Raw genomic sequence first — 15838 nt, 5'->3', positions numbered from 1 at the left:
GAGGCCCGCGTACCGCAAAAAAGAAAAAAAAAGTATTACAAGGATTGTACATGTACTATTGATAAGATTTAATGTCAAATTTCAAAAAGACAAAATTCAAATGTAGTACAATTGTACCTTTTTATTAATAGAAAGAAAATAGTAACTAAATTAACTCTCATGTGAAAAACCATAATACAACAAATCTCATTTATTAAATTACAAAAACTAGATAATAATTTTTTTCTGTTCTGTTGACAGATCTACATCATGTTTATTTTTAGAAGAGAAGAAAAAATTTTAAAATATTTGCTACTAGGAAAATGCAATACAGGGCAATATTGGGAAGAAAATTCACCCAAGTCAACACTCTGACTTACCTAGTAAAGACTCTGAACTTGCACTCCATAAAAACAAGATTTTGTGTCCGGTTTGCTCACTGCTGCATCCTTAGTACCCAAAGAACTGATCCTCCGGGTGCTGGTCCCTGGTGTTTGGCCAGAGGAGAAATCAAGTACTTCTGCTAAGGGGGCCCTAGCCCTCCGGGGACTAAGCCTCCTTCCTCCCCCACTCCTTTCTGCCCCATCCCTCTCTCCTTCCTTCCTTCCTTCTTTCCTTTCTTCCCTCCTTCCCCCCTTCCTTCCTTTCTTTGGAGATAGATGGAAGGGAAGGGAAGCATCTCATTCCGGTTGGTGATTATAAAGATCATCTCTATTATAACCCAGATAAAATGTAATTTTCATTTTTGTTAGAGGCAAATAACCACATAAATGAACTTTAAAAAAAAACGCATATGTTATGTGACCTCTGATAACCTCCTAGGACATCCATATTCTCCCTTCCCCAGTCCCAATCCTATCACACAAGAGTTTAGTGGGGTTTTTCGGTTTTTGATTTTGTTTTTTAATCTGAGTCTCTTCATTCAAATGCTTTTAGACGGCATAGAAGAGTAGAAAGAAAAGAATAAAATTCTTTTATATTTTCTCTCATACTGAGATAAAAGTCTTGATATAGGTGAGATCTAAGGGCTATAAACGAGGTCTGCTCAAACTTTCTGCTTTGAATAGAAATTTTTAGTAAAGAAATAACTTCTTACCTCTATAGAATAGAAAACTGAAAATAATTTTTAGAAAAATGGTCAAGGTTTTTAGTGGATAGTGTGAAGGGAAAGAGATTTTTATAATCTAGTTTTATATAGTAGATTATGAGTGCCTTTAGAATCTACAGAGCATGTAACGCAAACGCCCACACTTTACAGGACAGGAACCTGAGGCATAGAGAGGCAGAGTGACTTAGAGCAGGGCGTAGGACTTTTCACTCCTGATTCCAGAATCTTCCCCGATACCCAAGACATCATGCACGAGTCTGTACTCTGGTTTAATGTCTGCATCCAAGTGTCTGGACACTCACTTGCATCTTTTTTTTTTTTTTAATTTATTTTTTGCTGCATTGGGTCTTCGTTGCTGCACACTGGCTTTCTCTAGTTGTGGAGAAGGGGAGCTACTCTTCGTTGCGGTGTGCGGGCTTCTCATTGCGGTGACTTCTCTTGTTGTGGCTCGCGGGCTCTCGGGCGCAGGCTCAGTAGTTGTGCACGGGCTTAGTTGCTCCGCAGCATGTGGGTTCTTCCCGGACCAGGGCTCAAACCTGCGTTCCCTGCACTAGCAGGAGGATTCTTAACCACTGAGCCACCAAGGAAGTCCCTCACTTGTATCTTTTAAGGAACCCCATTCAAAATGACCACCTTAGGAAGACCACAGATAAATCTAAATACTGAGTGAGTACTTGATGCAATTGAGAACTGTAAGCTCTTTCATTTCTACAAGTATCAATATAATTTGGATCATGATCTACTTCTTTGTGATTTAATCTCACCAATTAGTAATACTTCATTATCTCTTTTGCTCGTAAATAGTTAAGTAAGCTGGTGAAGATAAGCTAACATCTGTACTTTTGCAGGGTAAGAACAGAAACAATCATATATGTCTCTCGTATCTCAGTGTCCCCAAATTTCCTGGACGTTTTTCTCTCTTTGTGGCTATAAACAAGAGAAATAGTGTCGTGTTTATTCAGGTTTTTTGGCTGGAGGGCGAAAGGGGAAATGGTTTCTGATGCAAAGGCAAGGTGATTAAGCTCCTTTTTTTCTCTGCAGCGTTTTGAAATTGTCATAAAAACTGAGAATCTGAGTAACAAAGACAATGGCATGGAAGAGTCAGAAGCTAGTAAATGAAACAATAATTTAAATATGGAAAAATCCATAAGACATAAGGAAAAAAGTGAATTTTTTTACATACATTTGTCATAGAAGCAGTTGATATTGTTTTAAATCTTCAGAGGTAAAAGACTAAATTCAGGACATAGAACTTTAAGAGTTTACATTTTTATGCTCATAAAGGTGGTTGATTAAGTAAGGCTTAATTAACTTCTTTAACTCTGTTATAAAATAATGTTACCTGGCCACAGGGTACATTGATTAAGTATTAGTCACTGCTAATAGGACCTATTTACTAATTTACCAATTTGTGATTAATGGACTTGATTACAAGGGTGAAAATTCCAATCAATTCAAAATTATATGGTCAAAGGGCCACTATAAAAAAAATAGACATAGTTCAAATATTTGTTTCTAACTGGGAATCCGATCATCTCTTAAAATAGTATTCAACTGGACTTGGTTTTCTAGTTGTAATAAGTAAGAAGAGTAGAAGTGTAGTTTCTGCTTTGCACTCCACTTCTCTGAAACCCTATTTCTCACCTAAAAGTTCAGGTAATCATACCTGCTCCATCACCTTCACAAAGTTATTCTGAGAGTCAAAGACATATGAAAGTCCTCTGCAAGATTATGATGGGATGACAATAATTAACAAAAAGGGGAGACAATTTAGTAATGTAATGATCCTGACTCCATAATTCATCGTTAGGTCCACAGAGCTACTATTGTTCAGCTGGACAAATCTGGTCTATCTGCGGCACTGTGCTGAGGATGGGATGGGGAACACACCCCCTGGGCACTTACTCCTGGACCATGCCCAGCTGGGCCTGGCAGACGTACATCCTCGGCATGGCGAAGGCATCGTAAGAGCACCAAGGCCCCAGAAAGGCAAGGGGTGGCTCCCGGCTCTGATTCAGGCCTCAGGACTTCCTGGTCTGGCTCCTCTCCCAGGTGTGAAATGACATTAACAAAGAGTTGGAAATAGCATGTACAGTCACTGATGGCGTTTCCTCATAAGCAGCAAAGATGACATCAAAAAATAAGTAAGCAAAAGAGAAAATCCAGGCCCTACTTTTTTTTTTTTTTTTTTTTTTTGTGGTACTTGGGCCTCTCACTGTTGTGGCCTCTCCCGTTGCGGAGCACAGGCTCCGGACGCGCAGGCTCAGCCGCTCCGCGGCATGTGGGATCTTCCCGGACCGGGTCACGAACCTGTGTCCCCTGCATCGGCAGGCGGACCCTCAACCACTGCGCCACCAGGGAAGCTCCAGGCCCTACATTTAAAACTATTTTCTCTTGATACTGTATACCAAAAATAGGATGATACTGTACCCCTCCCCCCCCCAAAAGTACTTGGTGGTAAAGAAAAATGTTTCTGTCCCTGTCCGCATCGGAGACTTGCATTGGTCTTTAGCAAGCCTGTCTGAGTTAGCGTTTGAGAAAGGAAATGGCTGCTTGAGCAGAACCAGCCTGAGCTTTAACCATCTTTTGGGGCCACATTCCAGCCCAGGTGAGGTGCTCCTCCAGCTCTGGACTTGGATTGGTGTTCAGCTCTTCAGACAGTTGATGCAACTCAAACCAAGAGAGAATCTGAGAGTAATGATTCATCACAGCCTGCTGCTCCCAAAACGGATGGAAAGGTTTGTGCCACAGGAAGTTGCTAATCGCCACCTGTTTTGGACCTGCGGCAACAGTGATTTCATGTGGTTCAAACTACCCTTCTACTTTCTGCTGTTAGAAGTTTAGGATCGTGGTTTGCCGGGCTGCAGAAGCCCCTTTGAACTGGCAGTGTGCTCCCCCATTGTCTGAAGGTCCCCACTTCCTCAAAAGAAAAATAGGAACAAGCTCTCTTCCTGATGATTTCACTTGCAAATCCTTTATTTTGTTCGGATCCAACTCTGCCAAAGTTCATTGACTTCACCAACAGGAACTTCTGAAATGTCTGTTAGTTGGTGTCATAAACTGACCGTTTGCGTCCACCCCCCCCCCAACAAATTCATGCAATGAAATCACATCCCCCGTGTGATGGTGTTAGCAGGTGAAGCCCTTGAGAGGTGATTAGATCCTCAGGGTGAAGCCCTCCTGAATGCGATTCCTGCCCGTAGAGAGAAGACCCCAGAGAGCCACCTGCCCCTTCCACCATGTGAGGACACAGGACCACCATCTACGAACCAGGAACTGGGTCCTACCAGGTCTGAATCTGCCAACACCTTGTTCTTGGACTTCTCAACCTCCAGAACTGTGAGAAAGAAATTTCTGTGGTTTTTAAGCCACCCAGTTGATGGTATTCGGTTGTAGCAGCCTGAACTAAGATGATATTGGGTGATGGTTAGGGGTATGGACCCTGTAGCCAGAATGCCTGGGTTTGAAACACTTCCTATCTGTGTGGCCATGAGCAAGTTATATGTCCTCTCAGGGCTGCAGTTTCCCTCACCTGCAAAATGGTGCTAAAATGTGCTGAATAGTTTTGGCTGGTATTATTATCTCACGCCCGCAAGGTGGAGGCCCTATTGTGAGGGCAACGCCCAGTGCAGTGTGGACCCACGTCTTTAAATCTCTCTAGTCAGATGCTCACCTGTTCTTGGCCACTAACTCACTAAAAGAATGTCAATTCGTTCACATTCTCTATTTTCTCATTGTTCTGTCGCTTTCCGCAAAGTCCTTCATGTTTCCTGTCTTCTATGTCAATCTGACCTGAATGGCTTCTCCAGGGATTATTAACTTAAAGTCCATTTCTACGAGCTGATCTGGATGGCTTTTCCTCCAGCAGTCCCACAGTTTCGCCCTCTGATCAACAGCTCTCCCTATTTCACACATCATTCTATTTTTTTAAACCTCTCACACACACACACACACACACACACACACACACACACAAAATTTACCAAGAAACTGGGTTACTTCTGCGTTGCTGTTGGGAAGATTGTGAAATGATACAGCCACTCTGGAAACCAGCTTGGGAATTTCTATATGAGCTACTTCTGCAGGTTCTTATAAGCTGGGCCATTAACCAAAGTGACTATATTCAAAGACAGAGAAGAAAAGCCAAAGTCTGCATTTGTCTGCTTTGACCACCCAGAATCCAAACCTTATGCTTTGTTAAATGGAATTTGTTAATATGGAAGATCAATTAATGTGCAGCATCTGTTTGGGACATTTTTTTTTTTTTTTTTTTTTTTTGCGGTACGCGGGCCTCTCACTGCTATGGCCTCTCCCGTTGTGGAGCACAGGCTCCGGACGCACAGGCTCAGCGGCCATGGCTCACGGGCCCAGCCGCTCCGCGGCATGTGGGATCTTCCCGGACCGGGGCACGAACCCGTGTCCCCTGCATCAGCAGGCGGACTCTCAACCACTGCGCCACCAGGGAAGCCCTGTTTGGGATTTCTTGCTCTTCTGAATCAACTAACCAAAGTCCTGAGAGCTGCATTAAGACACATTCACCAGGTACAGAAATGGAAAAGTGTGGGCAGATCTTCCTTTCTTATGCAGTTTTTTTTTCCAATTAATAATGCTGTTTCACCTCAAGAATATTTGCTCTTTCAGAGAGTTTTCAGTGACACGCATGACATTAAATCCTGCAGCTTCCTTACTACCAGACGGCAGTGCCACTTAATGCACATCCCTCTCCTCACACTATTCGTGTTCCAGATCTAGAGGTTGGACCCAGCTCTTAGGAATGGACACATCGACAACCAGGTAACTCTGATCTTTATCAGATAAGTAAATAAAAGAGGCAAAAGCAAACCAGTAACAGCAAGAGAAAAAAACAGAGGAAATGAATATAGCCACTCATTTCACTTAAGTTCTGAAAGTGAAAAGTATTAGTGTGATGTTTGCAAAAAATTAATAAACAGAAATCTCAATAAAGTTGGGAGACCAGAGAGGAAGCTCTCACACCCTGCGAGGATAGCAGAGCCCAACAGGGAAAAGAAAAATTCATCTTCTTTCCTGGCAAGAACTCAGCCAACGAAACACCATGGGCTGTTTTTTGGGGTTTTTTTTTTGTTTTTTGGTTTTTGTTTTTTACGTGGGCCTCTCACTGTTGTGCCCTCTCCCTTTGCGGAGCACAGGCTCCGGACGCGCAGGCTCAGCGGCCATGGCTCACGGGCCCAGCCGCTCCGCGGCACGTGGGATCCCCCCGGACCGTGGCACAAACCCGCGTCCCCTGCATCGGCAGGCGGACTCCCAACCACTGCGCCACCAGGGAAGCCCCATGGGCTGTTTTTTTACCAGAGCCCTCCCAACTTCCTTTTTCCATCTATAAAAGTGTTCTCCTTCCCTTGCTGTGTGGGCACTTGTACAAACCCTGAACTGCAATTCTCTATTGATTCTAAATAAACCCATCTTTGTTGAAGAAATATCTGGCTGTCTATTTGTTTCAGGTCAATATGTTCAAATGAAATATATACCTACACTGGTTTTAATTCTCAAAAGAAAAAAACCCTATTCATATTCATCCAACAACTGATTTCATGGCTGTCATTTTTTTTTTTTTTTTTTTTTTTTAGCCTCAATGGGCAGCATGTGGGATCTTAGTTCCCCGACCAGGGATCGAACTGGTGCCCCTGAAGTGGAAGCGCAGAGTCTTAACCACTGGACGGCCAGGAAAGTCCCTCACGGAGTCATTTCTGAAACATATAATAATGTGACTTAACTGATTTGGTATTCAAATTTATCTTAAATGACAAAAACTTAAAAAATGATAATAATATACTGCTTTTTGTACTTGTGCTACTGTTGACCATGATCAACCAGAAATGCATTTGGCTTATTTTAGTACTGTTGATGCAATTGCACTAAACTATAAACCAGAAGTTACTACTGAACATCATGCTTTCTCAGATTGTCACCTATAAATAAACTGGGATTCGAAGTGGAGCTGCGGATTTTCTGAAAGAAACTAGTGCAAATATTTTAAGAGTTGCTAGTTGTTCCTAATGAAAAACTGAATAAGTAGGCTTTTATTTCATTTGTTAGTACTTTGGATAACATTTTATTTTTTCTGTCTTAAGTATGTTGTTTCTTACTCTCCTGCGTGTTTATTTCACAAGTTGAGGACATATGACAGTGAGACCAAAGGAAAGCTAACTATCATAGTCTTTGGATCATTCCCTTTTGCTATGATCGTATATAAATAAAAGATATCGGTTTTACTTCTCACTTATTAATTGTACTTAATGAAAATTAGTTGGCTATGTCAGTATTTATTACCCACCTCTTTTGCCAGCTAGATATGAGAAGGTATGTTTAACATATTTAAATCTTGATAACTTAATAAACAATAGAATATTGCATTGATGTATGATATTTAATATTTATTGTCCAAATCAAATTTCCCTTGTAAAATATATGGGTTATTTGGGAAAAAAAACTAATCATGCAATTACGACACAACTCAGCAGTTGTATTCCTGGGCATTTATCCCAGAGAAATGAAGACATCTTCACACAAAAACCTGTACATGAATGTTCATAGCATCTTAATTTGTTTTACCCACAAACTGAAAACAATCCAGATGCACTTCAATGGATGAATAACCAAGCCGTGGAATACTACTCAGTAAGAAATGAACTATGGACACATGCAACAATGTGGGTGGATTTCAAGAGCATTCTGCTGAATGAAAAAGGCAATCCCCAAAAATAACATACAATAGATTCCATTCACGCAGGATTCTTGAAATGACAAAATTACAGAAATGGAGAACAGATTAGTGATGGCCAAAGAGTAAGGAGGGAGTGAGGGTGAGAGAAAAGTATGGCCATGGGCAACTGAAGACTGGGAATCTTTCTTTATCTCGACTCTACCAATATATCCTAGTTATAATATTGTACTGTTAAGTGTTGCAAGATGTTACCATTGGGGGAACCTGGGTAAAGAGGACAGATGATCTCTGGGTATTATTTCTTACAACTACATGTGAATCAACAATTATCTCAAACATTTTTAAAAAGTTTTAATTGAAAAAACGATTTGTGATTTAAAAAATTTGTCCTTTTTATTTTTCCTTGGGATTAGTCTGTATGTCATATATGTATAGGTTGCAACGTGACCTTAATATAAAAGATACTTTTTAATTTATTATATTCTACATTCAGTCTCATTTTTTAAAAAGTGCTTTTAAATTGGGCACTTTGTTACATTTAGATGAATATAAATATATATAAATATAAACACATATACAGGTTTCCTTTGATAATTTTGACCTACCTTTTGGTTTCAAAAGGTTCAAAGTTCTGCTATTGTTTCTCATATTTTTAACTTTTTTTTGTCATTTATCTTAATACTTCAAAATCATAAAATGAGGAAGGGGCAAAGTTGGTTTTGTACAAAGCGGCTTTAAATACACTGGTATCCACAGTAGGTACTGACAGCGGCATGTTGGGAGGGGGAACAAAAAGTTCTCTAGCCAGTAAGTCTGGAATCTTTGCGTTGACCTTGAACTAGTCTCAAGTCAACAGCGCTGGTAACGGTAATAGGCTGACCGCCCTGAGTGACGCCGGGACGCCGGGTGGGAACGGTGCGAGCTCGGGCGCCGCGGCCCGGCTTTGAGCTGCTGGATCCCCGCGGTGCTTTAATAGCGGCCCCACGTGGTACAAATGGGAACTACAGGCACTCGGCGGCTTCCTCGGCCACTGGGCGGACGAGGGGCGGCCCCGCATTAGCCTGCATCCTGCGCCCAAGGAAGGAAAGCCCTGGAGAGGGGCCAGGACGATTTAACCCGGGAGATCGAGGCCTGGCCCTTTCCGCAGTGCACACGAGTGCAGGGGGCTGGGGTCACACTCGTCCTGGTGCCGCTCCGGTAAGCGGGTGACAGGCCACTTGTGCTTGGCAGGCAAGGGACCAGCCTCTGGAGTTCTCAGGGCGAAGGGACTTGCGGGGCGGAGGAGAGTGAAGAGTTCATGGGAACTGTGAATATTCAGTTTGGGAAATTAATGCCAAACAGTCTAACGAAACAGTCCGTGGTCCAGTTGCTGTCCATCTTCTCCAACCTGGGTATTGTGATCCTTTAAATTTTATTTATTTTTTCCTTATGGTGGTGTGAAAGGGCATGGTTTAATGTGCCTCTTCCAGATCTGTTTCTCTCCCATTCTTCCCCGTTTCACTAAGAGGCACCAGTTGACCACCCATGCCCTCAAGCCAAATCCTAGGAGTCTTCCTGAATTTCTCTCCCCTTCTCTGTCCATTATCAGCAAACCCTGTTGGTTCTACTTCCAAACACATCCTTTTCTCTACTTCAGCACCACCTTCCTGATCCAAACCATTAATGTCTCTCTCAAAGCTTCCAAAGATTTCCCTCCACCCCTGGTAATCTGCATCCCCACTCACCTTGGCCATGCAAACACAATGACCTTCCTGAAATATGAATCAAATTCTAGAATCCTCCATTCAAAAGCCAGCTCCTCTCCCCCGCCCAAATTCCTCTGTTTACTAGACTCCAGCCATGTGGGCCACGGCCTTCTCTTTGACCATGTCAAGCCGTTTTGCACATGCTAGGGAGGGCTCTCCCCTCAGAATGGCTGCCTCATTCTCATCCTTCAGAGCTCAGTTCAAGGCCTTACCTAAATGAGGATCCTCACACCTAATCAGCTCCAGCCAATTACTCTTTCATATCACCAGGTTTTTGTTTTTCATCATAGCATCTCTGCAAGATAGAGATTCTGGTATTTATTTCTTGCTTGTTCCTTCCACTGGAATATTAGTTCCATAAAGACTAGACTCTGTTTATCTTGATCACAGCTAAATCTGTAAGATCAAGTGCAATGTCAATTCAGAGAAGGCATTCAATAAATATTTTTGAATTAATAAACAGATAAAAAACATTTCTTCTACTAAAAAGGGGTGGGTGGGTAAATGGGGCTACTACAGCATGAAAATGGACCAGGAGGTATGAGAGTTGCACAGCAGAGATTCACTCACTTCAAACGACAGCATGGATTTTACCTGAAGTCAGAGGAACCCCTTCCCTAACATAGAACAAGCATTCCTGGGGGCTCACTTGCTCTGGAAATGGGATACAACTATTGGGAGTACTTTTTTTTTTTTTTTAAATGATAGAACTAAAACAGAGACATTAAGGGAAATGAATAATATTATACAAAGCATTATTTATAAATCCAGATCCTAATTCACAGCATGTTACAAAATTGGAAGTGTTAAGTAATATTATTCTTGTATCTTTCACACAAACAATAGTTTTAGAAGAGCTGATGGCCAGGGTATGCAATAGAGTTTTTCCACGGTAGGCTGGAATTTTGCCTTTTGAACAAAAACAAAAAAATCTTAGGACATAGAGAAAACAAATATTTTAAAAACTGATTTCACAGTAATTATTATGTATATTTTGAGTTATCTTTATATTATTTTTAAGCATATCAAATCAATTCATTTCTTTCCCTGTTAATAAAAAGGGTACAGTCACAGAATCAGTGCCCTCAGAATAAAAAGTAAACAGAGGAAACAGGACACCTAGAGTCAGTAACATCCTCAGGGCCAAATCTGGTCACTCAAAACCAAAAACTTTTGTTGATTTTCAACAACTCTTTGCATACTTAAGGTTTCAAATACGGCTGGTTCAGCAGGCCAGCTCTTCAGGACAACAGTATGTGCAGCCCAACACAGGATCATCCAAAACTATGTTAACAATTTCAGGATGCTGGTGTGAAGTCCATGGAGTTTTGTGTGTAAAAATTAGGAAAATCCTTCCAGCGATGAAGTTCAAGGCCAGGAGCATCCATCTCCCAGCCCCGTATCAGTAGGGATCCCTAAGGTAAGGCTACGTTTCATCAGGCAAGAGAGCAGTCCGTTCCTCCTCTGTGCCGAGGCTATTTTGAAGTTTAGATCTACGTTGAAGGAAAGAAGAGGCCAACCTCAATATTTCTCACCTTAAAAAAAAAACTCAGTACCTACATCTCTATCCAACTATTTCTGTAAATGTGTCTATCAAGTGATGAGGCTCAGAGTGCCCAGAAATCTCCAGAGTGGAAGAATGGATGTAAAATGGTGCCTTTTTTCCACTCCCACAAGCCAACTTTTAAAGGGAGGAAAAAAACTCAAGAATTGACCATACCTCCTTCTTCTCCTTGAATGCTCCAATAGATAAAACAAGCCCATCACTAGTCCCTTGAACACAATGAAAGGTACTGGTTAATGTCAATTATCCAAGTCACATTTCTCCATAAACATAAGGAAAATGAAAGTAAAAGACTAATTACTCACACTTGTCAGAGCCCAGAGACCCTGCAGAGCAGCTGCCCATTCAAAACCAATTTTCTCATACAGAAATCCTCCCAGCGTTGGTCCTACAAAAGCACTAACAATGAAAAGAAGAAAGAGGATTATAGTGCGAAAAAAAAGTTACTCCTTATAGGCTGCATGACTGCTTCAATTCATTATATTGAAACTATAAACACTAACGAAAAAAGCCAATTCCTGGACAGAGCATTAGGTGTAAGAAAATAATTCTACCTGATAGTGATGATGTTTAAAATTTTTAAACAATCCTAAAATTATAACTGCTTCTGAAAAGTTGGTGCCTTATATGAAAATTTTTAAAAGATGATATGCATTCAAAAGAACCTTTATATTATTCTCTCTACTCTTCTAGCTATTTGTATTTAAAACAACTCAGTACATACTTAGTGATGATAGCTACATGGCCAGCATACAGTTATCCCTCTGGTATAATAGAGAGTTAAAAATAAATACACAAATGAATGAATAAAAGAATACATTTTCAAAACTGAGACAGGCTCCTGTTAAAGGAACTTTAAAATATCACTTAAATAAGACAAAGTATATGAGACCATTCTGATTATGTATTAAAACTGCTGGTATAACCATTGATCTTGAAGTCAGACAGCTGGATAAGAACTGTAGCTCTGCCCTAAATGAATTACGTGCCTTCTGGCAACTCATCTGACCTCTCGGTGTCTCAATTTCTTCATCTGTAAAATGGGGATAGCATTTTCCAACTTGCAGGTGTGAATGAAATTCAATAGCTACTCACCCAACTGACCACAGTGCACCAAAGAGACCTGACACAAGTCCCAAGGTACTTAATCCTTCTTCAAATCCATTTTCACTGCAAAGAGAAACGAGTGTGTCTGTGGTTAAAAGGGAAACCTGCGTGAAACAAAAGAATAGTGTATGGTATAAAAATAAACCAGGGATAATCTGGATAAACCCAACAGCAAGAATACTCCATTTCTAAAATAAAAAGCTAATCTCACTTGAAGATATTACTCTAGTAATATTTCCTCCAGGGTTTTCTAAAAATACTTCTACTGCATATATAGGATACAATATTAAGAATCGTGACCCACTTGCATTAAATGTTTATTAAAGTATATAATTAACTAAGAAATTCTTCAAATGAGATGAACAGGTAGAGAGAACGATGGGCAACCTTTAGAAAATACAGAGGCAGCTCCGCATTGCTTTGAGGCTTGTTGAACTGACAACAGCAGAGCCATCAGGGTTCTCCCTGCTCAAGTTCACTTTGTGTGCTTCATCTTTATGCCTATTAAACAAAAGACTGATGGCCAAGTGACAAAGATACATTTGGCCTTCTTCCCCATTTCTGGCACACAGCTCCTAAAACCCGTGGAATTTCTTAAGTGATGAAAGCCATAAAAAAAAATGTCTTTTGTTATGTCAACGAGATGACTTTGGGACTAGCACCCACGTTGCCTGGAGAACCAACATATGATTAGAGGGCTGGAACTTCAAGGCCCACACATCCCTCCCCCATAAAGAGAGGGGGTGGGGGTTGAATCAACCGCCAATGGCCAATGATTTAATCAGCCATGCATATGTAGTGATGCTTCCATAAAACCCCAAAAGGACTGAGTTCAGAAAGCTTCCAGCTTGGGAAGCCAGAATGCTTCCATGTGCCATTGTGCTGGGCCCCAAACTTCACAAGGACAGAGGCTCTGCTGCTTGGGACCCTATCGCCCTATATATCTTGTCATCTGGCTGCTGGTCTGTATCCTTTAATATCCTTTGCAGTAAGCCAGTAGCTAGTGAGTGAACTGGGTTCCTGAGATCTATGAGCTGCTCTAGCAAATGAAGAGAACCCACGGAGGGGGTCGTTGGAACCTCTGGTTTACAGCCAGTCGGTCAGAAACATAGGTAACAACCTGCATTTGAAACTGGCATCTGAAGCAGAGGCACTCTTGTGGGACTGAGCCCTTAACCTGTGGGATCTGGTGTTATCTCCTGGTAAATAGTGTCAGAATTAGTTGAATTGCAGGACACCCAGCTTGGTGGTGTGAGGGAATTGGAATTGCTACTAGAATCCATTTACCTGGTCGCTCTGTGCCCTTGTGTGGACCTCCTCTATGAGAGGGAAATGATGCTGAGGGCTTCCCACTGTGCTTTGCCTTTATTTTTTTAATTTATTGAAGTATAGTTGATTTACAATGCTGTGCTAATTTCTACTGTATGGCAAAGTGCTTCAGTTATACATACATATGCTCTGGCTTTTCAGAAGTATACCTGTACCGAGGTATAAACTAAGCCAAGCCTCTAGCCACAACCCATTTTACCTACCATTGTATTAACATTACTATATATTATCATTTATATTATTGTACTTTTGCTTATACTATTTATATCACAATATTGCATGACATGAAATCATGAAGATTTAGTATTGTAAAAAAATATCCAACATCCTACAAAATTGAGAAATTCAAGGAAGCTTGTGATGTTTATTGCTAATCACGATACAGTTCTTCAAGCCATGGAAGTAACTTACTGTGCGCAGCTGAGAATCTCTGGGAAAGTTGAAATTAAACTCATTCCAGCAGAGATACCGTTTATGACTAATATCAGCACCAACAACCAGAGCTGACTGCAAGAGAGTTTGGGAGAAAAATTAACATTTAAAGAGACAGCAAAGCTTCATGCCAAGGAGGGCGGGCAGGATCTCAGACAAGTTCGTTTCACGGATGACATGACTAGTCTGGTCCTTACCCCCATCTGATCCCATTTTGTTCAGTGAAAGCACCTTTTAACTCCTTACGTTTTTGAGGGGGGCCAACGATCAATTTCTCCTGCTATCCCAATATCTTTGGTCACACATGTCACATGCCCAGAGTCGACCTGCCTTCTCATCACCATGTAAAAGCCTTTCAAAGTTGGTTAAAATGTCAATGTTAATGTTGCTCCTTCAAGCACTTGGCTTTGAAATTCCACTGACTGAAAAATGGCACAGACGGAAAATGGTAAAGGAAGTGACAGGAACCTGCTACGTGTTCCATGTTGGGCCCTACGTCAGTTACTTCATATCCATTATTCTACTGAATGCTTGCAGCAACCCTGCCATGTAAGTCTGTTAAAAATGATTAAGGAAGACAATCTAGGTGATACAAACAAACTTTATTTAACACTTCATGAAGTGGATGGTCTCATTTTGGAGAACTGAAAAATGGGATAGAAGGCAGGAAGCTTTTACAGGATAAGGAAAAAAAAACAAGGAAGAGGGGCTTCCCTGGCGGCGCAGTGGTTGAGAGTCCACCTGCCGATGCAGGGGACACGGGTTCATGCCCCGGTCTGGGAAGATCCCACATGCCGTGGAGCGGCTGGGCCCGTGAGCCATGGCCGCTGGGCCTGCGCGTCCGGAGCCTGTGCTCTGCAGCGGGGAGAGTCCACAACAGCGAGAGGCCCGCGTACCACACACACCAAAAAAAAAAACAAGGAAGAGAAAAACAGGTAATATCTGATTGTCTGGGGCTATGCAGTCCATCTTGTTTGGGGTGAGTGGCCCACAGTTGGTGGCTTGGCGTTTGGGGGTGACTGGGTGACGGGATAGACTGCTTTTCTGGTCAAGAGGAGCATTTACAGGGACATGAAAGTTTTCTAAGTTTTGGTTTGCTGACATGGCACCCTGGGCTGGAGTCACTCTATCTTGAGCCTAGAAAATTATTTCAACAGTACTATTATTGGCTTTTTTGGTGGATAAGAAAACTGAGGCTCTTGGAAGTTAAATTATTTGCTCAAGTTCACATACCAAGGAAGGGGCAAAGCCCAAATACAAACCCAAATCTGAAAGACTCTGAAATCATTCCTTTATCCATATCATGTTTTGTCCCAGAGGTACCTAAAAAGCTCTAAGTAGCTCATTTTATTTTAGAAAATAAATGATAATAAACAAGCTTGGGCTTCCCTGGTGGCGCAGTGGTTGAGAATCTGCCTGCTAACGCAGGGGACACGGGTTCGAGCCCTGGTCTGGGAGGATCCCATATGCCGTGGAGCAGCTAGGCCCGTGTGCCACAACTACTGAGGCTGTGTGTCTGGAGCCTGTGCTCCGCAACAAGAGAGGCCGCGATAGTGAGAGGCCCGTGCGCTGCGATAAAGAGTGGCCCCCGCTTGCCACAACTAGAGGAAGCCCTCACACAGAAACGAAGACCCAACACAGCAAAAATAAATTAATTAATTAATAAACTCCTACCCCCAACATCTTCGTTAAAAAAATAAAAAATAAACAAGCTTTATTAAGTAGCTACCATATGCTAAGGATGATACAGAAACAAAAATGATTTAGTTCCCTCCTCAAGGGGCAAGAAGGAATAGAAAAAACAAAAGTATATTCTAAGAACTATCAGCTAAAGGTAGATAACAAATGCTACTTTTAAAATAAAGTACAGG

At 41.6% G+C, this 15838-nt stretch overlaps 1 protein-coding gene across 9 annotated transcripts in view; it reads right to left on the bottom strand.

The window, feature by feature from the left end:
• Positions 1 to 9420: 9420 nt before the first annotated feature.
• SLC18B1 (solute carrier family 18 member B1) overlaps positions 9421 to 15838 on the bottom strand; it is a 47064-nt gene continuing 40646 nt past the window's right edge. For 7 of the 9 annotated variants that reach the window (XM_067702061.1, XM_067702060.1, XM_067702053.1 and 4 more), the window contains exons 10-14: positions 13947 to 14042; positions 12195 to 12269; positions 11405 to 11498; positions 11256 to 11308; positions 9421 to 11028 (exon numbers count right to left, since the gene is read on the bottom strand). In XM_067702061.1, coding sequence (XP_067558162.1) covers positions 10962 to 11028; positions 11256 to 11308; positions 11405 to 11498; positions 12195 to 12269; positions 13947 to 14042 — 385 coding nt within the window. In that variant the 3' untranslated portion in view covers positions 9421 to 10961. Of the gene's footprint in view, positions 11029 to 11255; positions 11309 to 11404; positions 11499 to 12194; positions 12311 to 13946; positions 14043 to 15838 lie in introns of those variants that run through there. The other 2 variants (XM_067702055.1, XR_010933675.1) reach the window with 2 other exon arrangements.

Source organism: Pseudorca crassidens, chromosome 13 (genome assembly GCF_039906515.1).
Source record: "Pseudorca crassidens isolate mPseCra1 chromosome 13, mPseCra1.hap1, whole genome shotgun sequence".
Classification (NCBI taxonomy): domain Eukaryota; kingdom Metazoa; phylum Chordata; class Mammalia; order Artiodactyla; family Delphinidae; genus Pseudorca; species Pseudorca crassidens.
This window is presented reverse-complemented; position numbering and strand designations above follow the sequence as displayed.